The 22,972-nt window shown below is 40.5% G+C and overlaps 2 protein-coding genes across 3 annotated transcripts; both read left to right on the top strand.

Annotated features, from left to right (window-relative positions):
• The first annotated feature begins 438 nt into the window (after nt 1-438).
• e2f1 (E2F transcription factor 1) lies at nt 439-8,862 on the top strand. Its single transcript, XM_067528120.1, has 7 exons — nt 439-1,850; nt 2,156-2,255; nt 2,716-2,935; nt 3,110-3,262; nt 3,844-3,958; nt 4,036-4,318; nt 5,530-8,862. Exons 1-7 carry the CDS (start codon nt 1,599-1,601, stop codon nt 5,769-5,771), a joined length of 1,365 nt encoding a protein of 454 aa, XP_067384221.1. The 5' UTR covers nt 439-1,598; the 3' UTR covers nt 5,772-8,862.
• A 1,537-nt stretch (nt 8,863-10,399) lies between these two features.
• On the top strand, nt 10,400-21,716 carry LOC137140170 (protein-glutamine gamma-glutamyltransferase 5-like). 2 transcript variants are annotated; one of them, XM_067528336.1, is made up of 15 exons: nt 10,400-10,547; nt 11,090-11,281; nt 11,767-12,003; nt 12,085-12,203; nt 12,293-12,421; nt 12,502-12,679; nt 13,176-13,311; nt 13,414-13,517; nt 13,591-13,821; nt 13,983-14,024; nt 14,137-14,172; nt 15,311-15,523; nt 15,655-15,815; nt 16,051-16,190; nt 16,624-21,716. In XM_067528336.1, the coding sequence occupies exons 1-15, from the start codon at nt 10,514-10,516 to the stop codon at nt 16,778-16,780; spliced, it is 2,109 nt and encodes a 702-aa protein (XP_067384437.1). In that variant the 5' UTR covers nt 10,400-10,513; the 3' UTR covers nt 16,781-21,716. The 2 variants fall into 2 exon arrangements, with proteins under 2 accessions (XP_067384437.1, XP_067384438.1); XM_067528337.1 differs by lacking the exon at nt 10,400-10,547 and adding an exon at nt 10,557-10,731.
• The last annotated feature ends 1,256 nt before the right edge of the window (nt 21,717-22,972 follow it).

Here is a 22,972-nt window from a genome sequence, read left to right as displayed (position 1 = left end):
GCGACTTACAAGTGAGGTACAAGGCAGCAAAAATCTAAGTCAAGGAGAAAACATCACCCGTCTCACCCGTTTCAAATTAATACATAAAAATGTGTGTCGGAATTATTGTTTTTAGTTTCTATGATTTAAATACTTACACTTGAAACACAAATGAACCTTGAATACACACGACCAATTGTTCAAAGCATAAAGCATAGTTTTTCTCACATCAATTCCAGGTCTAAAAATCTAAATAGAATATTACAAAAAGTACAAGGAGTTATTTTCTTGTCATGAAACTCGAATTAAACTTCGGATCGATGATTCTGTGAACGTTAAGATGATTGACAGTCATTTAAGGCAATCAGGAACCGTCGGTGTAGCCGTGCGGAAGGTGTAGCTTTTTAACCAATGGGAACTGCCAGTTTGGGACACGTGCCGGTTTCGCGGCAAAAAAGATTTCGCGCGAAAACCATCCGAGCCTTGTTTAGATGTAGATCAGCTGGGATAATAACAACAGTAACCGCCGATAACGGGGTCGGGACGGCGCTTCCATAAGTGGGCCGATGTCGGTGTGAGCAACCCAAAAACCGGCGGTTGGTTTAAAGGATGCGCATGTATTTCATCGCTTTATTTCCTCGTGTTTCCAGTTTTGTCGGACTGCTTCCTGCGTGCCCCAACAAAACGAGGGGGTTGAAGAACTACGGCTAATAACTTAGCTAGCATGCTAATTTGCCCTATATTTTCATATTGAATGATATTTATGTATTTTATGCTAAAGTGACGGTCGGTTTTATATGTGCACTTTTATATATGCTCTTGAGTCACGGCGATGCCTTTCGCATAGTAAAAATTTTATTTTGATAGCTTACTCCTGGAAGCTACTATAAAGTTTTAATAGCCTTTTAACCAAGCCCCATTTTCGGCTTAAGGAGAAAGAATATATTCATAGTTGTAAACAGCCAGTTTGACGGCTGATCCGGGTTGTTTGTTAACTTGTGTCGGTCTTTGTTGTTAGGACATAAGCTAACTTGTTAGCAGGGTCGGTAGCTGTGCAGTCCGGACAGTGTGGCCAGGCCTCGCGGCTGTACAGCACCATCAGGAGAGATGAACACAAAAGATTAGCTCGCTCTATTGCTAGCTCGCCACCCTCCGGTGTTTATTACTGTCACGGCCAATTTGCGACCCTTAATGTGGCAACGTATCAGCGCCTTGGTATCAAGGAGCAAGAGTTTGCATGCATTTAGCAATGTTACTGTATTTACCTAATTTCCTGTGTGGTTGAACATCCTGTCTTGCTGTTTCACCATAAGTCAAAGATTGATTTAGCTCGTTGTTTGCAATAGTTATTTCTTATGATAAAATTATATTGCATTTGCCATTTATATTGTTAGAATACGCGTGTAGTAGCTTGATTATGAACAGTAGGGGAATACTGGGATTTTTTGAGAAATGTTGAAGCTGGCTATGAACCCCTGTAAGCAAATCCTCGGACGCTTTCACCATTGTGCAATGAGTACAGTAATTGCAAGAAGGTGGTGATTGACTTCAGCATCCAAATTTGTGACCCCTCAACATCCACAAAGTCCAGTGAAGGGGTACACCTGTGACACACTGCAATGTCAGAGACTCTGATAACCGGGCAGACATCGGAGGATCTGTTGGCCGACTTTGAGACATTGCTGAACTCTGGGAGTATCAGCCTGGGTGAAGACCAGCAGATAGTGATCATCACCAGCCCCAGCAATGAGGGACTCAACCCGGTGGCAGCTCCCACCAGCACGGGGGAAGTCCTGCTGTTTGTCACACCACAGGGCCCTGACGATGTGGGCGTCCAGGACAAGAGACGACCGGCTCTGGGAAGGCCGCCGGTGAGGAGAGTTGTATTGAAAAAGGGAGAGAGACGAGGTTAAGAGTGGTTACCAAAGGAGGAGAGACGAAGAGTCGTTGTTTAACGTAGAGAATGTTTTTATAGATTTGCTTCCTTCTGTGTGCCAGAGCTGCTTAAGTTCAGCCACCTGTTGCTTTGAGACATGTTTTTGTTTTATTCAAGAAGGGATTTCTTTTTCTTTTATTGGCAATTTCCCTAAAACAGAATTAGTACGTAATTGTGATAATATGTAGAATTGAAACTTCGCAGTGCTTACTGTTCCTACATTTATGTTTATTCCTTTAGGTAAAGAGGAAGTTGGATCTGGATAGTGACCATCAGTATGTCAGCACCACCCGACCGTCCATAGGCAAAGCACCACCCTCCACGCCAGCACCTCCCAGAGGTACATTCACACCTCTGATTTTAAATGTTAGAGTATCCGTTATCCACAGCTGCTCTATATTGCACGAAAAGCTTCTTTAGGTCATTAAGTCCTTATCAGAATGCAGCCTCTAAACAATTTCTCTTTCACTTTTCTGCTTCACTAAAGGCAGCCTGTCATAACAAACGTCCTTCTGGGCCTGTTATGTGTTTTCTGGAGTTAAAGGTTTTGGATCTTTTTCGGGCCATTTGAATTCCACCGTTGAGTTGAAGTTTGCTACATTTTCCAGGATGGATCCAGAATCTAATCTGTGATCGTTTATAATCCTTAATTTAAGAGGGGTCGCATGTTCTTCCTCATCGCTGCTACAGGCTTTGCTGTGTGGCAGCTGAGGTGTAGTTTCATTAAGAAAGAAACTACCCAGTGTTGTCGGAAGCACAGCTTTTAAACCAACTAGTGTTTGCTCTTCTTTTCGTTTCAGTTCCTCGAACCGCGACAGAAAAGTCCCGGTATGACACTTCTTTGAACTTGACCACCAAGCGCTTTTTAACCCTGCTGTCCCAGTCGGCTGACGGAGTGGTCGATCTGAACTGGGCCTCACAGGTCCTCGATGTCCAGAAGAGACGCATCTACGACATAACTAATGTTCTGGAGGGCATTCAGCTCATCTCCAAGAAGTCTAAGAACAACATACAGTGGCTGTAAGTATAAAACCCATGTTGCCTGACTGAATAATACTGTTGTGACTAGGCAGCTTATTGTTGTATAAAACATAATCAATTGTGGCTCTGAAGCTAATAAGTAAATAACTAGCAGATATTTGTATTTGGAGACTACAAACCTCTCAAATATTTTACAATTTGCTCCCACTGCAGTGGAAATCGAATTGATGCGACGTTAGTTTCCCGCCACAAGGAGCTGCAGAGGGAAGTGTGCGACCTCACAGAGGCTGAGGAACAGCTGGATGAGCTCATTTCCAAATGCAACCTACAGCTCAGACTGCTCACAGAGGACCCACAGAACAAAAAATATCCTTGGAACTATTTTTAGGTGAACCGACTGATGGATATGGATTGGAGATATTGCAAATGGGTTCATATTAGTGTTCATAATAGTTTATTTACTGCATTGTCGTGTTTAAATGTGACAGCCATTGTGTACTATATGTACATTCATTGTAAATGTTTAATTTTTATTTATTTATTTATTTTAAATACATAAGTCAGACAATTTGTCTTTGACCTTATGTTTTCTGGTCCAGTCAAGTAGAAAATGTAGATATGATGAATTGGAGAGTTACCATTTACAAAGTTCTCATGAGCTGGAAACCTGAAGCCCAACTCGACTACATTTATGCAGTAGAGTCCCCCCCCCCCCAATGGTCAAAGCACATTCCCACCCACCCTGAGCCTGGTTTATTGGAGCTTTCTTCTGTTAAAGGGAATTTTCCCTCCCCCGCTGTTGCCTAGACCTTACTTAAGATAGATATGTTGGGTTTTCTCTACATATCTGTATAGTCTTTGGAGCTATTTAAATAAAATTTTGTTTGATTTGTTCTGTGGAAGTCTCGGACTCGTGCGTTTTATTCCTTAATCTTTGTGTTCGTCACGCTGGGATATGTGTGCTGCCAGGACTTGAGGAAGTCATTTGATTCTCCAGACCAGCTGGTCATGGTGATCAGAGCACCACCAGAGACCCAGATGCAAGTCTCGGAACCCAGCGAGGTTTGGCACTTGAATGCTTTTTGTTTTAAAACTTGCATAATGGGAAGCTTTCTTACATGTTCGTCTATGTCCTTTAGGGTTACCAGGTGTCCCTCAAGAGCACCCACGGTCCAATTGATGTCTTCCTGTTTCCGGATGACAGCTCCGGTGTCTGTAGCCCTGTGACAGGAAGTAGTCCTTCAAAAGCTAACGCTGACCCCTCCCTCGTGTCATCTCCCATGCGACCCACAGACCAACATGCACCCAGAACGTCAAAGACCGCACTGGAAGTGGGTTTATCATCGCCAGCATCCACGTCATCCACAGTGACCGCAGCCTCCCAGCAGGACCCCTCATCACTGGTGTTAGGTGGTGACACAGGTGAGTATTTACTTAATAATTGTACTTGAATATAAGTAGAATCCTGAAATGTGTTGCAGCTAACAAACATGGCAGATCTTCATGGAGAGCAGCTGCAGTGTACTTGAATCTATGTCCAATGCAGTGGACGTAAATGAAGTGGGATCGGTTGAAGTAAAAGTATTAGTATGGACTTCTTGATTTAGTCTTGCTGCAGATTCTACTTCTCTTTTCGATAAGTTAATGTCACTGCATGATTAAAGTTGTCATCCTGTAAAAAGCAGAAGAGGTAGACAAGTGTGCACATCCAACTAGAGTTGGGCACAGGGAATAAACTGCTGTTTCAGCATTTTAGGAAGAATATAACTTCATCTTAACGCGTGAGAATCGAATGTTTAACCCATTTCTTTTCTAGGTTATGAGCTGTCAACTTGTAATTTGATGTTTCATGATTTTCAGGCCACAATTTCTACTGCCACACATGTCGTTATGAGCAGTGACACACATCTAGATTTCTTTCAAGCTTCTTTTCCACCTTTCGGTTTTGCTTTCAGATCACTGAGCTCACATCTTTTAGGTGTTTTCTTCTCAGTGTTTATCATTCATTTTGTAACCACACACTCGGGCATAGAATTGACATATGATAAAACCAAAACATAATGCAGTTTTACCACCACTTACACAGTTACGTCCTTGACTAGCTTCTCCCTCTTCTCATTTTCATATTAAATAAACTCTGCTAATTTGGAATGTTAATGTGTTATACAGCAATCATTTGCAGTGCTGGCATAAAGCATTGTTGTGGGGTCAACTATGAATTTCACCTCATCATAGGTGAAGCCCATAGTTAAATTTCAAAGCATGTTTCATTGACGTAATAGGCTTTTTTTTGATTTGTTTGTTTTACAGCAGACATTTTGACAAAAAGCACAGATGTAACGAGACGGCCTTGGCCTCCAGAACTGATTGAGTTAACTGGAATTCAGGCATCATTAATGTTAATACTAACACCTATAGTATACCTTTGCTGCTATGATGTCAAAATACCAGTTTGCCAAAGTGTGTACAAGTGTGATAAAACGAACAGGAGGAACTTTGAGTTTATGTGGGCGGCAATTTGATATTTTACAGACTTAGAAAAAAGTTGATTTTTATCATTAGTTATTAGCTGTTTATTTGGTCAAACACAGTAGCAACAAATTCTACTTTTCACGTGTTCCACTCTGTGACAGAATCGCTCCTGGGAGCCGACCCGTTCTCCAGCCTGGGAGACATCGCCGACTTTAACCTCTCGCCCCTCTCCTCCTTGGACTTCCTAAATGGCGAGGGGCTCCCTGTACCCTTTGACAGTTTCATCAACCTGTCCCCCCCCCACAGTCACGACTACCACTTTGGACTAGAGGACCACGAAGGCATCAGCGAACTGTTTGACTGTGACTTTGGTGACCTGTCACAAGTTTTGGAGGACAGTTAGAGAAGTAGTATGTTGTTAAAAGATCCTCCGTGTTGGACTTTGTTTGACTGTTTAGTTGTGGGCTGTGGTAAAATGGTCATGTGGTTATTGCCCAAATTACCACCCCCTTAAGTCCCCTAAATTGTATAGCACATTATTAGCACTTCTTTTTGCCCATTTAAGAAATTTACAAAAAGACATTAGCTTTAGCATAGCTATTTAAATTATTTATATGAATCTTATTTTAATATGGATTTTTTTCTTGTTATTGATAATGTTTTGTCCAAGTGGGTTTTGTAGGTGTTTGTGTGTCTGCGCAGCATAGACTCCTGGTTTTCTAAACACCGATTCATTACCTGTTACCACTCACAAAGCTAGTTTCAGTCTCAGGTGTCTGCACACACAAGGAAACTAGGATTAACACTCGTGTGGATTCAGGGTTGGCGCTAGAGAGCTAGTTCAAACTGTCTGTTATCTTTCAGAACTCCCTAAAGGGGCACAAAACAAAAGTAAAAGGCTTCTCCCTCCCAATTTGTCGAAAACACTGGAATCCTGAAAAACTGGATCCTCCAACATCTCTGTAACTGATAGGGACATGCTAGGCCCGAACTACATTTGCACATGTTGTAAACTCCCACACTAGAGTTTATAATAAATGGCTAATGCTTTATCGTATTCCCTAATTAGTAGGGAGAGCACAAACTAAAAAATTAGATGTTTTTGGGGAGCTGGACCCTCATCTTTCTTCTAGTAAATGGTAACAAGAAGGTCATTTTTCTTCAAAGCACCTTCACGTTGTCATAGAAATAGTTTTGTCCTTTTAGGTATGTGGAGATAACTTAGATGCTCACGAGTCATTTTAGAGTCTAAACAATATAGGTAGAAAACAATGTGGTTTGTGTGTGTGGTTGGTGTATAGGAAACCAGGTGATGATGGACGGCTGCAGGGATGCTAGCAGGTGAAAACTAATACGGACTATGTTCTTTATTAGTTAGTTAGGCACTTAGCCATAGACTCAGGTGTTCAGAGCAAAGTCTCAGTTATGTTTTTGGTGCATATGAATGTACCTGTTCTAGATGTGTTTCGTGAGTGACAGTTGACATTACACAGTGGATTATTTTATTTTACTTTATTTTTTTCAGTCAGGGGTTGAAGTGAGTGAGATTTTAGCAGATGCCGGCAGACCCCTGCTCACCACAGTCATGCTACAGAGGGGAATCGGGTTTGTGTCTTCTAAAAGCTTTTGTTAATCCCTATGGATTCATAAGGTCGCACTTGCACCTTTTTTTTTTTTTTTGCTTTTACCACTGTACAGCAGTGACGACTTCAGGAAGGTTTAAGTGGAAGTGATGGGCTCTTTGAAGAACTTCAAAACAAGGGCATCCTGTTATTGTTCAGAACATGCACTTCAAACCGGTTCAATCAGTTCATGCCTTAAATCGGTGACTTTTATGAGAGATGTCATCACTTCGGAAGTCTCATCAGGACTCAGTTTTTTGTTTTTTGTAGAAAGCACATTATCAGTTAAAATAAGCAGCAATAAGCATCATGTACTCTGTTTGAGATGATCATGTTGTGTGATGTTCTATTTAGAAATGTCTTAAACATTTTTGTGTAGTTGTTCTAAGCTAAAATGTTTGTAATTGCATTCCCAAGCTAATGGGTTTTAAATGTGTTTGTGTGGAAGTGTGTGTGTTTGTGGAAAAGGAATTTCTGTCTTTTTTTTTTTTATTTGTTTGTTTCTTTGAAATATATTTATTTAAAAAAATGGGGAGGTGATAAAAAGGTACACAATGTCTTATTTCTTTGTTAAGTAGCTTTTTTTTGCTGTCTTTCTACCCTTTTTATAAAATTTATCTACTGGTTCACTTGTTGTGCATGTGCAACCTTTGCATTGGCTACTGATGCCAGAAATTCTTTCTGTAAAGAAGGATATTAACAAATAAAATTTTATTTGTTGTCTGACTGAACTGACAAAATTTTGTTGCTTAATTTTCATATCTTGTACAGTCACGGCCTTCAGTGTCACAGTAAATTTCTCCATGTTGCAGGCAACATTGCTATTCTGAGGTTGTACATGTAATATTTGGTAACCTTTGTTACCTAATGTGTGAGAACCATGTAACTACAGTCATATTTTCCTTCTTTTGTTTCCTTTATGTTCATGTTTGTAGAAAACCTTAAAATTTAAAATATGATTTCAGAAGCCTCTGAAGGTTTTTTAAACTGACAGCCGCTAAAATGTAAAATGTTGTTTTTAATCTTTAATTTGATTTGACCACCATTGTTGGACGGATGTGTGAGTGGATCATGTCCTTAGGCTTTGTGAAGTATGTTGTGATGCTGTACAGGACAAATGCAGTGCCTTGTTGAGGTAAATTCCTAATGAATATTCTAGTCAGAATTTTTTTGGGTCTTTCTTTTGTATTTGTTTTGTTTGTTGTTTTGTTTTTCCAGCGTGGTCGTGGTGAAAGACAATGTTTTCAGGGTTTTGGTTTTTTTTGGTCTGTGTGCGCTTTCTGTGGAGTTTAAATTTGTGGGGGAATAAGTTTATTGTAACGTTTGCACCTGGGTTGAAATCAAGTCACTTTCAGTTAAAAAGCAAACATACTTCTGTTTAGGTCTGCTGAGAATTGTGGGAATCAAAATGTATATATGAATTCAAGTACAGCTGTATTCAGTTAATCAGTGTGACATTTGATCTAAGCTATAAGTATAACACTATGAATATCTACAAAAATGTGTTTGTTTTTTTATCGTGTTAAAGTTAGTGTTGTACTCAAAAAAAAAAAAAATTTACAGCATAATCTGCTGCCATCTTTTTAGATGGTGCCATGGTTTAACAGAATGAAAGTGATTTGACTTCAACCCTGATTTGACATCTGTTCAAAGTGCTTTTTAAGGATAACTGTCCAGCAACTTGACAACTTGTTTTTTTTGTGTTTTTTTTTCTGTTGCTACATGATGGGATGGGGGGAAAAATGCAGGTTTGTACTCACAATTATGAACAGGCCTCAATATGGCCTTTTGTATCAAGATTTCTTTCAAAAATAAAAATCAAATTCTTTGGATTGACATTCTTGTTATACAAAAGTGAATGTAATGCTAGTGGCTTCGTGAGGCATTCGGCTCAATTTAGTTTGTATATATTTTTTATTTTTAAGCAAGTAATTTATTTTTTATTCATTTGACCTATTATTTCAACATTAAAATCTTTAGTATTTATATAGCAATTCTATGCTACAATAAAAGCCTTTTTTTTTTATTGCCTATTAAATAGTATAAAACAACAAAAGTCAGCAACTTAATGTTCAGCATTGTTTCGCCCATACAACTGCAGTGTCACTGAAGTAGGTAGAGGGAGCCTATGACCTAAGAAGACAAGCTGAGAAACCCAGTTTCAGCAGGGGAAAAAAAGCAGCTAATATCATAAAATGCTGTACATCAGATCATCTTAAAATCAGTTGGTTGGGAATTTTGTGCACAAGCACTTTTCACAGAAGTACATGTATTTCATTACTTAAAATAGTATGTTTGTTCAGTTTTTCTGACAATTTTCCATTATTAATGTCAAGATAGGCTCAGTTCGAATGTCACCTAAAATGTAAACCTTCTTCATTGGAAAGTATTTTCCTTTTTGTCAGATTGCAACCTCTAAAGTAGGAAATCTGTTACATGTACTAACTTGCTCCTCGTGTTATTTTGGTTTTTAAAAACTATTCTAATCTATAGGAAAAATTAGCTTTCCATTTGAAGAGTGGCACCATTAGTATTTTATAATATATGGTGTATATGGTTAAAATCCACCCTTTACCTCCCCAGCTGAAAGTATCTGTTTAATTGTTAACGTTTCTGGGGTTTGGTTTGCACATCGACCACCGTGTGCCGAGCAGGGCACGAAGGGAAAGTTGTTTGTGTATGTCCTCTTGTCACCTGCAACAAATTTGTGGATGTGTGCACAGGGTGTGTGGTTTGCATGCAGAGAGAAAACAATGTATGCTGAATGAGAGGAGTTGTCTGTTAGTGAATAAGATCGTGATTATTATGATTATTATTTTTATTAGCTAGAATTTTGTTTTTTTAATCAGTGTTTGGGTGGATCCTATCTTCACACTCCCACAAACTGATAATCCGTTGTGAAAGGTGTGTCCAGGTGTGTGTTTGAGAGAAAATGCGCGTGATTGTCGTAAGCATGTCGGCTGGTGTCCACTCATGTTTCTAAATGAGCAACATTATTATTATTATTATTATCTATTGTTTATCAGTGTGTGTTGAATACTACTTGTCACATTCCTGTGTCACCTTTATCTAGAAAGGTGTGCCCAGGTGTGTTCGTGAGAGAAAATGTGGTTGTAAGTGAGTTAACAGCAAAGGAATTTTGACCATTTTAACCTGTTGATCTGAGTGTTTTCAGTACAGATACACTGTAAATCAAATGCATTTACTTTGAAGCAGCATGGCTCCAGGGCTCGCTGTCCACCTGGCTTGCTGTCATCCACTGCTTTTAAATAGTCAACAAAATCACCCCTACTGTACATTATGCTACATTATACAGATGCTCACCAAGCCGCTTTAATCGTAGTTAAAAGAAAAAAAAAACTCAAACTGTTTCCTGGTCTGCTGCGGGCAGGATGTAAATATAGTCGTACGATTGTGGGTGGTTAGAGGAGAAGTGGGATACTGAGATGTACATGTACCAGTTGGAAGGAGGGGTGGGGCTGTCATTCCTTCAGTCACTTGCAACACAGCAACACAAACGAACATGGACCGCATGCAATGGACAACACGCATTAGTGGTGAGTTTGAACTGCAAGTCATGCAGCTTTTTCCTTTTCCAAAGAAAAGTGTGGAACATGCTACTTGCTTTTATGGCGATTAGGAAAAAGGTTTATGTGGTTAAACTTGGATTGAAGGCTTAGTTGTAATCTTTTTTTCTGGCTTGGCAAGACACTTTCATGTCCCAGGTTGGACAAATCACGGGTGAGTATCATTTCAACATGAATCAAGCTGTTGGAATTAGTGATTTCTCATGATCACCTGTATTTGTTTACCTACTCCATAAATGAGATGCTGATAAATGCACAACCAGGGTGTGTAAATAGGATGGTTGCAGTTGCTACTTTTCGTGGGCTTGAAGCTATATTGATTTGTAATTCGGGGGTATGTGCTGCTTTAAATTTGACAAAATGAAATGACCTTGTCTCCAAAGCTCTCATCTGTTCCTTTTGTTTTGTGTTAGCTCCTGCTCTGCCTTTCTAGTGACTGAAAACTGTGTTTTTTTTTTACCCAGACTTCAGATCACTGAGGGTTTTATGATATGTTATCTGTTTTTTCCTAGGCAGCGTTTATGACCACTGCCAGCTGAAGTTTATCAATTTCCAGGCTCACGAAAACCACATTTCTCATGAGACACAGGGGCTCAGCAAAAAGCACCTGGTGGTGCGACGAGGGAAACCGTTCCAACTGACTTTGATGTTTGACAGCCGGTGGAATCCTCAGACTGAGAGCCTTGTCCTGGAGGTTTGCTTAGGTAACCAACGTAGGATTAAATCGGAAGCAAAACAATTCTAATTATGAATGAAAATGTTCATAATCAATAAAACAGCCCTGCTAAGGCAAATAGGGTTGCACCGAACAAAACATGCGCACACACAAAAAAAAAAAAATGCATCCAACTACCAGCCAGAGACACTGAACTACAAAAAGGCTCAAAACTACTAAAACGGACTCAAAACAGAAACACAAATTTATTAAAAGACACTGAATAATTTAAAAGATTTAAAGGAGACGAAGCCACTAAAACAGTTGCAAAAAAACAAAATGCAGAACTGTCTCAGAAAGACACTGACAATTAAACAGTAATTTGACTAACTCATTACCAACATTAGTTTGGGCCACCGTCAGCTACTGGCCAGGACAGTGTGTTGATTCTTTTGTATTCAGCCCTTTGTAAAGTTGTCTAATTTCTTTATTCAAAACTTACAGCTCTCTTTTGCATTTCCATTCATTACACAGGCAGCATGTCACAGAGGATCCCAGTCCAGTTGTCTGATGAATGGTCCGCTCCCCAAAGCTGGTCAGCCAAAATCTACCCGGGCAACATGCATCATCAGTCAGTGACTATCCACATCTGCTCCCCTGTTTTATCCTCAGTGGCTCTGTATGAACTGCTGTTACACATAGAGACCAAACAAAACAGGAGGAGTTGCACGGTGGGAACCTTTGTGCTGCTCTGCAACCCTTGGCTGAAAAGTGGGTCCATGTATTAAAAGTCCTCTTATTGTCTTATCATGTCATAAAAAGTCATTCCACACCAGTTCTATTGGTTTTCAGGTGACCCGGTGTACATGCCACATGAAGTCCAAAGACAGGAGTATGTTAAAAGTGATTATGGGGTGGTGTACATGGGCACAGATCTAAACGTCAGTAAGCGGCCCTGGTCATTCGGGCAGGTAAAAAGATCAATTGTGAGTTGTATATTTAATACATTAGACGCTGGTCATAACATACAACAGCCACCATTGTGTTTCCCTGAGTGCAGTATGAGCCTGGGGTTCTAGAGGCCTGTCTGAAGCTCCTGCATGTCAGCCCCCAGCACCTCAGGGACAAACACAAGGACTACCTTCGACGAGCAGACCCTGTCTACCTCAGCAGGGTGGTCTGCGCGATGGTGAGATGCAACACACAAAAAGCTTTCCGTGCATCCACAGAAATGCGTGTGGGTCGGCAACGTGTCTCCTCCTGTCCCAGGTGAACTGTAACGATGACCTGGGTGTCGTGGAGGGACGGTGGCAGGGGAATTACAAAGGTGGAGTCAGTCCCGCAGAGTGGAGCGGCACCGCGGACATCCTTCGCCGCTGGGCCTCGTCCAATTGCAAACCCGTCCAATATGGACAGTGCTGGGTGTTTGCATCTGTCCTCTGCACAGGTACCTTTAGTAATTGGTGCTGTATGTTAAAACTCGTGTGTGACACTTACGTTTTGTTATGTTGTGTTGAGTGCAGAGCAGTTAGGCTTCAATTTGCATTTATTTCATTATCGGTTTCAGTTTCTTACATTATGATCGTGGCCACATCCACTTTATGTCCACGTTTGATACTATAATAATGATGCTTTTGTCTTTGTTATTCGTTTTTATGTCATTCCTCCTCAAAGAAACCTTTGTTTTTTGCCAAGAAGTTGCTGAAGAAGCATAACAAATGCAGATGAGGCCACACAGGTGGTGTAGAGGATGCGAAAGGAGTAGAGCTCAAGACACCTAAAAACCCAACAAACAATAAATGTTTTATCAAAAAGATTTTTGTTCGCTGCCTTGCAGGATACATGATACTATTCTATTTTCTTTTATAAATTCAGGCCTAATTAGGTTTTAAGTTGTGTGTGTAGGTGATGTTAAATATCCTTTTTTTTTTTTTTTTTTTCAGTGATGAGAGTGCTGGGGATTCCTGCCAGGGTGGTGACGGTTTTTAACGCAGCCCATGACACTGACGCCACCCTGAAAATCGAGGAGTGCTACTCAAGCACAGGAGAGAAGCTCAACTGGTCGAAGGACAGCATATGGTTGGTCTCCTTATTTACCTTAAAGACTATTTCATATGTGTCACATGTTCAGTTTGTGAGAGCGTGTGGATTTCTCTCCGTTTGTCCCTGTGCTCCCTGCAGGAACTTCCATGTGTGGGTTGAGTGTTGGATGAGACGACCAGACCTCGGTGCAGTTTTTGATGGCTGGCAGGTGGTGGATCCAACTCCTCAGGAGAAGAGCGCAGGTGGGTCATGGGTCTCAGATTGGCGTCCACAGTAGGACTCATAAGAGAACAATAAAGACACGTGTCTCTGCAGGGATATTTTGCTGTGGTCCCTGCCCCGTATTTGCCATCCAGCAGCAAATCTTTCACCTCCCATACGACACCCCGTTCCTCTACGCCTCTGTTGATGCTGATATCGTACGTCTGATCGTGCGCAATGGACAGTTTGTTGGGAGGAAGGTTGACAATGAGTCAGTGGGACAGCTGATCTGCACCAAGAGGATTAACTCAGACGAACCAGAGGACGTGACACAGGCTTATAAGGGTATGACAATGTCCTCTTTCTGTTAAGCTTTCCGGAGATAAATTTACCATAATAAAACAAGATGCACAAGATGTATGTTCTTTAAAAAAAAAGCTAATGTGTTTAGAGACAGTAGAAGCAGGACGTTTTTTATCTTTCTTCTCTTTTCATTCATTTTCCAGGGGTCTGGGAACCAGAGATTGTCAGAAGCTACGCGAGGACAGGTCAGTGTGTGTTGTCACATGAAACCTCCACACTCAACCAAGTAATGAGCATTTATCTTGGTTTTCTACATGCGTTGGACATTTCTCTCCCTAATATCTGTCCTTTCCTCAGTGGGACAACCAGCAGCCGAAGTAAGAATGTTTCAAGGTCAGTGGCTGTGCAAAAACAAAATTGTCACACTCTGTTTCTCATACAAACATAAAGAGACTCACTGAGCACTTTATTAGGAACACCAGGCTAACACTGGGTATGTTCTGGTTCAAGATGATCGTATTATTGTGCTGTGACTATACTACATCCCAGATCTTTTTACTGGAGAGATTAAAGTGCACTGAACTCATCGTCATGTTCGACAAACCAGTTTGAGACAACTTTGCTTTGTGACACCGTTCATTATCCAGTTGGAAGGAGCCAGACGAGAATAAAGGCGTGCACATGGTCAGCAACAGTACTCACATAGGCTGTGACATTGATGAATTTGGAATTGGCCAAAGTTGTGCCAAGAAAACATTCCCCACACCATTACACCACCAGCAGTCTGGACAGATGACATGAAGCAGGTTGGGTCCATGCTGCTGATGCCAAATTTTACCCAACCATCTGTGTGTCTCAGCAGAAATCGAGATTCATCAGGCCAGACTGCGTTTTTTGCCAGACTTCTTGTTAACTTGTGCCCACTGCCACCATAGATGTTTTTAAACCTGACATGCTTTTTGCTTTTGTGTAGTTCCTCTAAGCTCTTATGTGCATTCAGAGATGCTTCTCAGTTCACTGCATTTGTAAAGAGTGGTTATCTGAGTTGCTGCAGCTTCTCTGTCGGCTTGAACCAGTCTGGCCGTTCTCCTCTGACTCAGAGGCAGTTGGTTACATATGTGAACATTTTTCTCATTTTGTCTGGGTACCCTGCTTCTTGTTTTGTTTTAATTTTTAATTTTTTTTATTTACAGATTTAGCTTCTTTTTGTCTTGTTAACATCTGAATGCTGTTTGAACTTGATTGCATTTAATGCATACAGCCAGCTTGGCCTTGGGTTTCATGACATTCTAATCTGCTTGATCACATAAAGTACATTGTACGTTGTTTTCTCTATTATTTATTATAATGCCCTTACTTTATTCTCTTTTGAGAGGGTGACAAAGGTGTGGCCTGTATGCTTACATTTATTCCCCCCTGTTTAAGGGAAGGAATTTTTCACATACTTTTTGCAACGTTGCATCAGACAAAAAAACAAACGTGAGCTCTAGGAACACATTTGTCACACCTCATCCCTCCCCTTCATCTCTAGGAGAAAAATTACCTGGTTTGGAGGTGTCCCTAAACATTAATGGGGTGCCTTCACTGGGCGTGGGCATTCGCATGTGTGTGACGGTCACAAACCGGTCAAGAATCGCCAGGGTCCTGATGGAACACGTCAACGCTCAGATGAAAGAGTACAACAGAGGCCCACAGGAGTGCTTCTGGAAAACACACAGAGAGCTGCACATACAGTCATTTGAAGGTGAATACCAAGACACTCGCATACAAAAGGACTCTAATGATTTTATTGCTAAAAAGTATGATTATTTACACCTTTTGTTTAGTTTTTTCTCTTTCATCTTTATTCATCTACGTCCATTTCCTTCTCTGCAGTTTTAACTCTGCACCACACCATCGCTCCTTGTGAGTATGAATCATTTCTGGCAGGTGATGACATTGTGAATCTGGCAGTCGTGATAAAGGACATGTGGACTGAAGAAAGAGTCCTTGCTACACGGGAGTTTAGCATGAGCTCACAACAGATAACCATCGAGGTAAAGCAGCATTAATTAGTTCGATTATTGCCGAATGTATTGGTTGTACGTGGTTTTTGTTATCTTGGCATCAGAAACAGTTGGATGTGCACACACAAGTATATTTTGCTTAAGAAAAGTATAAATCCCTTTGGTTTGTTGTGTAAAGGCAAATCTGCACACTGTTGACCACTGTGTTTACCTGATAAAAGGACTAGATGAGTTTGTGCTCTGATTTCCTGTGACTCCTCTGCAGATCGAAGGAGGGGACACGATCCAGATGAACCAGGAGCACACGGCACATGTGTCCTTCACCAGCAAACTTACTAAAACACTGAATGAAGCTGTGCTGACTGTGAGTGGATCTGGGTTGTTACAAGGCAAACATCAGACCAGGCAAGTATTATGACATCGATAAAACCCTCATGCCCCAGTGATGTGTTGTTGTTTGCACAGCTCCTCGCCACAACAGAGGCGTTATTTTTTTAAAAAAAGTCCCACTTTGTCTCGTAGCCACATTCCCATGCATATTTCCGTTTTGTTTATGAGTGGGAGGAATGTGGTCAGGGAATGCTGTCCAGTATGAATGTACACTAGCTGGAACGTGCAACAAAATGTTATAGCTGATAATGGTCGTGTAACTGCAGTGAGAGCAAGCATTGTCATACCCAGTTAAATTCAGGTTCATCGAGGGGAAAAAGGAAATGACAGGTGTCAATCATGGGCAGTGCCAATTACTGGTACCTCTTTTGTTCAACTTATGTGTAGAACAGTGGGTCCATTAGAGCTGATGCAAGTGTTTCAAATGTTTCTCTTCCGTCTCTTCCAGGCTAGTTCACCTAAAACCAGGTGAAAAGATAGAGAAGAAGGTGTCCATCATGGCCACTTCACCTGGCACTAAGTTGCTGATGGCCACAATCTCACATAGCAACAGCCCCAGCAGCTTTGCCAAGAGCTTTCACAAAGTCTCAGTCAAACCTGTGTGACACTCAACAGTCCGTCCTGTCAAAATCTTCTTGACCCTTTTATTAGCACATTTTTATTCACACCACTTTAGCGTCTCAGCCAATATGTTGTGCTGTATACTACAAAAGAAGACACATTAGATCCAGTATGTGTGGGATTTGTATTTTTTATTTTTTATTTTTTCACATCAATTTACACAGACATTAAGATACAATGGTGATCAGGAAAAACTTAATGGGCTAAATTTTGAGGGTTTTACTTATTTATCGCCTTTTCAAAATCAGCTCCTGCCGATGTCCTGTATTGAGGAATGTCCCTGTGAACTCCAGGTACATATCCCAGAACTTTTAGTCGCCTTTCCTGCCTGACAGCCTTTACTCATGCAACATAAGTGGAGGCTTCGGTACCGCAGAACAAGTCGGACAACTGTCTGTCCTGCCAGCGTCCTCAAACATATGCAGTCGACTTTAGCTTTGTGCTATTGTGGTCGGTGTGTTGACATTAAGTTGTTTATTGTGGGTTAAAGCATCACTTCAATGACTTATTGTGCTTGTTTAAGTTGGGATAAGACTAAAAAGAAGCATGAAAACTGAAGCAGCAGTTGCTGACGTATCCTGACTTCAGCAGTCCCACAGTATCAGTAGTATCATTTGTTAGATCCTCTCTGCCTCGTAAATGTTAAATTGTTTAAACTCCATGAGTTGGCAACACAGACTTTCTCAAGCGACACCATTTTTGTAGTTTTCACAGAATTTTCTATGATCTTAGATGGAATTATAGTATATTTGTACATATTCCTTGGCCTTATTATTAACAGATGTCTTCACTGATGCCTTCACTTAACTTGAACTCGCATCTTATGGTTCTAATTTGGGTAGTACATGTACATAAATGCCATTAAACTTCCCATTGACTTCACTATATCAAAATATCTCTACGTTTAACCACAAAATGCCTCAAGATGTAATCATTTGGAGGAACCTTCAGTTCAAATGATGTTATCTTGTTGCTCACACAATGGAGTTTGTGATCATAGTTAACCTGCTTTTCCAGAGCTCTGGGTGATGTGGAGGTCATCTGGATATTTTTCAGGTATAATAGGAAAATGTTTTAACATACGGATGTTTCAAATCATTATTGTATATTTACACCCTAAACAAAAGCCATAGAGAGCAAGTCGAAATTTGGTAAAATCGGCCTTTAAAGCGGCTGTGCAGTAACTTAATATTACCACCAGATGGCAGCAGTGGAGCTTCCACCTGTTTGCCTGCACTTGACTTTTTATTTCTGGCTAAATCTTCCGATGTAAAGACCAAGAAATTGTACAATTATTAAATTTTTTCAACACTAAAGTTTCTCATATGGTCTATTTCATTCGATTCTACTGAAATTTCACTCTAGAAATTAGAGGTTACATTTTAAAGAAAAATTGCAGAGTTTAAACAATTTGTTGTCAACATAGTTTAAAGCTAATCAGACCTGAGGGAGATCGTTAATGGGATAAGAAAAAAGACAATTTTACCAGACAAATTTGCGCATTTCTCTAATCTTTGCTTTCCAAACACTTTTAATGAAACCACCTGAGAAATTAAGAGGAAAAATGACCAACCCACAGGCAGGTGAAACATGACATGGACCCCACATAAACACTTGTTTTTGCACAGCACCACTGCTTTAATATTGATTAAATTGTCTTTTGAATAAGTCACCATGATAAGAGAGGCTCCTGCAATTTGTAAAAAGAGCACAATATCTAGAAAATGCTCTTAACTGTCATTGAACAAAATGCCGACGAGCAAAGTGAAATTTACCATAAAATCCTTCTCCAGGTACCAGACAGTCTGTAAAACTATACAGACAGAGCTCGGACGAGGCCATTTTCTGCACAATATGAAGGCCATATAAATGGAATAATATAGATGAGCCCAGGTCTGTACTGGGGCATTTAATTTCAGGCAGCTCTAAGAGGTTCAGAGACGCTTTACCCAGAGATGGGGCCCACAGACGAGGATTGTTTTAACCTGAAGGATGCCAGGCTGACATGTGTGTACAGAACAGCTTGTGATCTCACCTCAGTGTCAGGGAGATTGAAGCAGAGGCGTTGGCAGACGGAGACGATAATCAGACTCCACGCTCGCTGATTTTCAGACAAATTAAACGTCAGGGGAAAGCAAGGAGCGGGACCGCTGGGCTGCTTTGAAAAGCTGAGGCTATCATAAATTATTAATGGCTCCCCGTCACGGGTTTCCTCTCGTCATCTCTCGCTCTTTTCAAACCATCCTCTTTATCCATCCTTTCCTCCTGGCTCCTTCGTGTTGATTGCATTTCTTCCTTCCTCACATCCTCCTTCCTCTTCCTCCCCTTTTTAACTTTCTCCTTCCTCCACTGTGTCAGTCACCTTCTCTTTTCTTCCTTCCTTCCCTCCTCTGTCTTCAGTCCATAACTGTCTTTCCTCCCTCTGTTCACTCCCTTCTCCCTGCCTCCTTTTTGACTCCACTGATTTTTCCTCCCTCCCATCCATCTGCTCTTTATTACCTCTTTCCCTCTTAATTTTGATCACTTTGGTTCCTCTGAACGTCTTTGTCCTTTTCATCATATTTCTTTCAATTCTCCCTCATTTCACCCCCCCTCCAACCACCCTTCTCTTTAAAACGTACTGCCTGGTGCAATTCTCAATTCCATATTTAGTGCAGGTTGGGAGGGGGTGGGCAAGAGACATGATTTAGCGCCCTCTCACAGATCTGCACTTAACAATGACCTTTCATCATGTATAAATTATCAGACAATGGATCCCTGGCGACAGACCGGTAACAGGCCCCCAACCCTTAGGATCCCCAGACTGAAAGACCCACAAAATAACTACAAATGACATCTTCATTTTGACTTTAATATTTTTGTGCTTATTTTTGGTCTCTTTTCTTGGTTTGTTTTTCTCTTTGGAATCTAGTTCATTGTGTTTGGTTGTTGTGTTGTGTGCTGTACGTCATCATTTGTGGGGTTTTTTTCCATTTATGTCTCTGTTTTGTGTCTCTGAACCAAACTCTGGTCATTTTAAACATGATGTATTAATACAATTTAATAAATAAAATATTATATTACAATATAGTTACACAAAGGTGGCCAACCCTTAGGATTCCTTGTGTGCGAAGAATCATTACATACTGTTAATACACTGTACTGCCTTAAGGGGGCCTGGTGGCTCAGTGGTAGAGCATTGGGTTGGGATGCAGAAGGCCGTGGGTTTGAATCCCACCCCACCAGGTGTGGCCCCACCCAGCCACCAAGGGTCGCCCTGGTTGCAGCAGGAAGGACATAAAAACACATGCCAAATAAACGCGCGGAACACCTTGAGCTGTGGCGACCCCTGAAGGGACAAGTCAGAAGCTGTTGACCTTTTAATACACTGTTCTATGTTAAAGCTACAATATGCAAGTTTTGGGAATCGAGTGGTATGAGACTCCAAATCAATCAGCCCTTACTAGAGCTAATCCACTCTTGCTTCCTGAGATGCACAAGTTTGTAAACTTCCCGCTGCAAGCTGACAAGCGAGGGAGCAGACTGATAGATTTAGCATTTGATAGATTTCACTGAACAGATGGAACAGCTGCAAAGCCCTGAAGTGGCCGTCCATCCTCAAACTCGTGAGCATGCTGAGACACAATTTGTGCAAGTCTGTTCACCGGATTTAGACCTAGACATTCAACTTGTGATTGTTAAAAAAAACCAAAAAACAAGGATTTCAACAAAATGTGCACACCCAAATGTTATTTGAAAGAGGAGGCCTCCTCTCGTGTTAACAAGTAAAATATGAGGCAATTATATCATTTTTCACAGTATTGTAATTGTAATGCTCTCTGCCTTGTTCATTCACACACACAAGCACCTCGACTAGCAACCATAGAAAGCTGCAATAAAGGTGGCCCTGATAATTTTCATAATGAATCTATCTTCTGTTTGCCATCTATTGTCACCGGGTAATGGGTTTGTGCCGAAGGTCGCTGCTGTAATAGCTCATTAGCAACACAAGCTAACGCTGCTCTGTGATGTAGCCCACAATTGCCTTGGGTGCGTCGGTCAGCCAGACTATTTGTTTGCTGTAGTGGCTAATTCGCTTTTATCTTTCACCAGTGTGGGTTTCATCACCACTCAGGGACAATGTGCCTGTGTGTACTTCTACGTAATGTACATGTGCCCGAGTATCTGCATATCTGTTATGTCTGCATAGCAGTGTGTTAACAATTCTGATATTATTTTTCCAGAAAAAAAAAACACTCGAAATACTGACACATTACAGAAAACATCAAAAATGCAATTTCAGAAACCAATGATTCAGAAAAAAATATAACTTTTAAAAAATAATGACATTTTTGAAAATCTGCTTAGAAAATCCAATGTGTCACGGAGTTTGTAAAATTATGTTTAAGAAAGCACCATGTAGTGGAAAACACAACATCACAGAAGATGCTTTAACTTGACGTTGCAATTTAATGATTTTTTTGACTTAAATGTTTTATTTAGTTTGATTTGTTTTTGCTTTCTAATCTTTCTTGTGTCCAGGTGTGTATTTTGTGTTGTGTGTAAGCTGCTGGATGCCTTGAATCTATCACTACCTGTAATGCTGTTATGTTTCTGCACTTCATGGCCACCATAAGTTTTTGTATTCTGAATGTGTGTGTGATCCAATATGACCAATACTCACAAGTCCATCGCTGCCTCATTAGCTCAGGGCAGATGGATGTCCCAGGCTACTGCATTTTCCCATAGACAAACTCGTGGTATTGCTGCCTATAGGGCATCCTAATATAAATGAATTGGCCCCAGCAGGTTTGTGCACTGTGACTTGGCAGCTGACCGATAGCACATTTTCCCTCTAATTCAGGCCTTATTTTTCAGCCTGGAAGCCATCTGACAAATTCAACCTCATTCTGGGACCAAGACTCATATAAATATATTTCAATATATATATATATATATATATATATATATATATATATATATATATATATATACTGTAAAGTGAACTCAAGAAGAAATGTCAGGCATAATAGTTATAGTTATGGCCCTGAAAGGAATTAGGGACTTACTTTTCCTGGATGCCCGCTGGATATATGAGAAAAATTCAAAACTTACTAAGTGACATAGAGTGTACAGTGTGTGTTAACTGTGTTAACCCTTTAATCATTGTTAATTCATTACACAAAAGTTTTAGGATTTCTTTATTTCAAATTGGTTTTAAGCTATGTTAATATACAATTAAGACCTGACATTATTGATGTGTTTCATGAATGAAAGTGGTTTCTTTCTAGTGGTAAAAGTAATATGACACGTTCACAAGGTGCCTTTTTGTCTTTTCAGGTTTTAGTTAAAGGCTTTTTTAGCCAGGTTTGATTTAGGTGGACGAGGAAAACCACCAGTTTTTAGCTAGTCTCTGTGAAAGTGACTCGAGTTCTGCATTTTGTTTCACTTAGTGACATTTTTATTAAACATGTTTACCAACTCTGGACCAGAGCAAATGAACTACTACTTTCACGTTTTGTTTTTACAAACCAGTACTATATAACGGATCACATCATCTGCAAACTGCACAAAACGTATTAAAATCCTAAAGGAGCTTCTTTTTTATAACGTCACTCTTTGAGAGTAACCAATTATTTTATTAAACCCTAGCATGTTTCAGGACACCAGGTTATCTTCTTGTGTGCACGATATAAAAATCTGAGGGAGAAAAATCCTATTATAGTGACCATAAAAGTCAGGGAAATTGGATTGCAGTCAGCCATTTTGCAGCTAGAATATGTGTCATAGTTTAATGAGTCAGTCAGCCATTTTGGCTTCTGGAGACATGACTTAATCAGTCAATTAGAGCGGCGGTTGATTAATATGACTGGACTGGGAGCAACCTCAGCCAAGAGAGAAATGGGCCGGTGAATGAATAATCACCACCTTAGTGTTGGAGCGCGGCAGCATGAGTTATAATCATCAAAAGATTAAAGGGGAAATAAACTCAAATTTTAAATATGGTCCCAGCGCCAAGCTTCTCATAATGATGATCCATGGGCAACTCTTCTGAATGAGTGGAGAAGGAAAAAAAGTTCAAAGACAGTTATTTGCCAATTGAACTATAATGGCACCTCGGAGGGCTATAAGGAATGAATAAAACAGGACTTGGTTATAATATTTTAATCTCTCCTTCACTTCCCAAATGCTGTGTG

Source organism: Channa argus, chromosome 13 (assembly GCF_033026475.1).
Source record: "Channa argus isolate prfri chromosome 13, Channa argus male v1.0, whole genome shotgun sequence".
NCBI lineage: Eukaryota > Metazoa > Chordata > Actinopteri > Anabantiformes > Channidae > Channa > Channa argus.
This window is presented reverse-complemented; position numbering and strand designations above follow the sequence as displayed.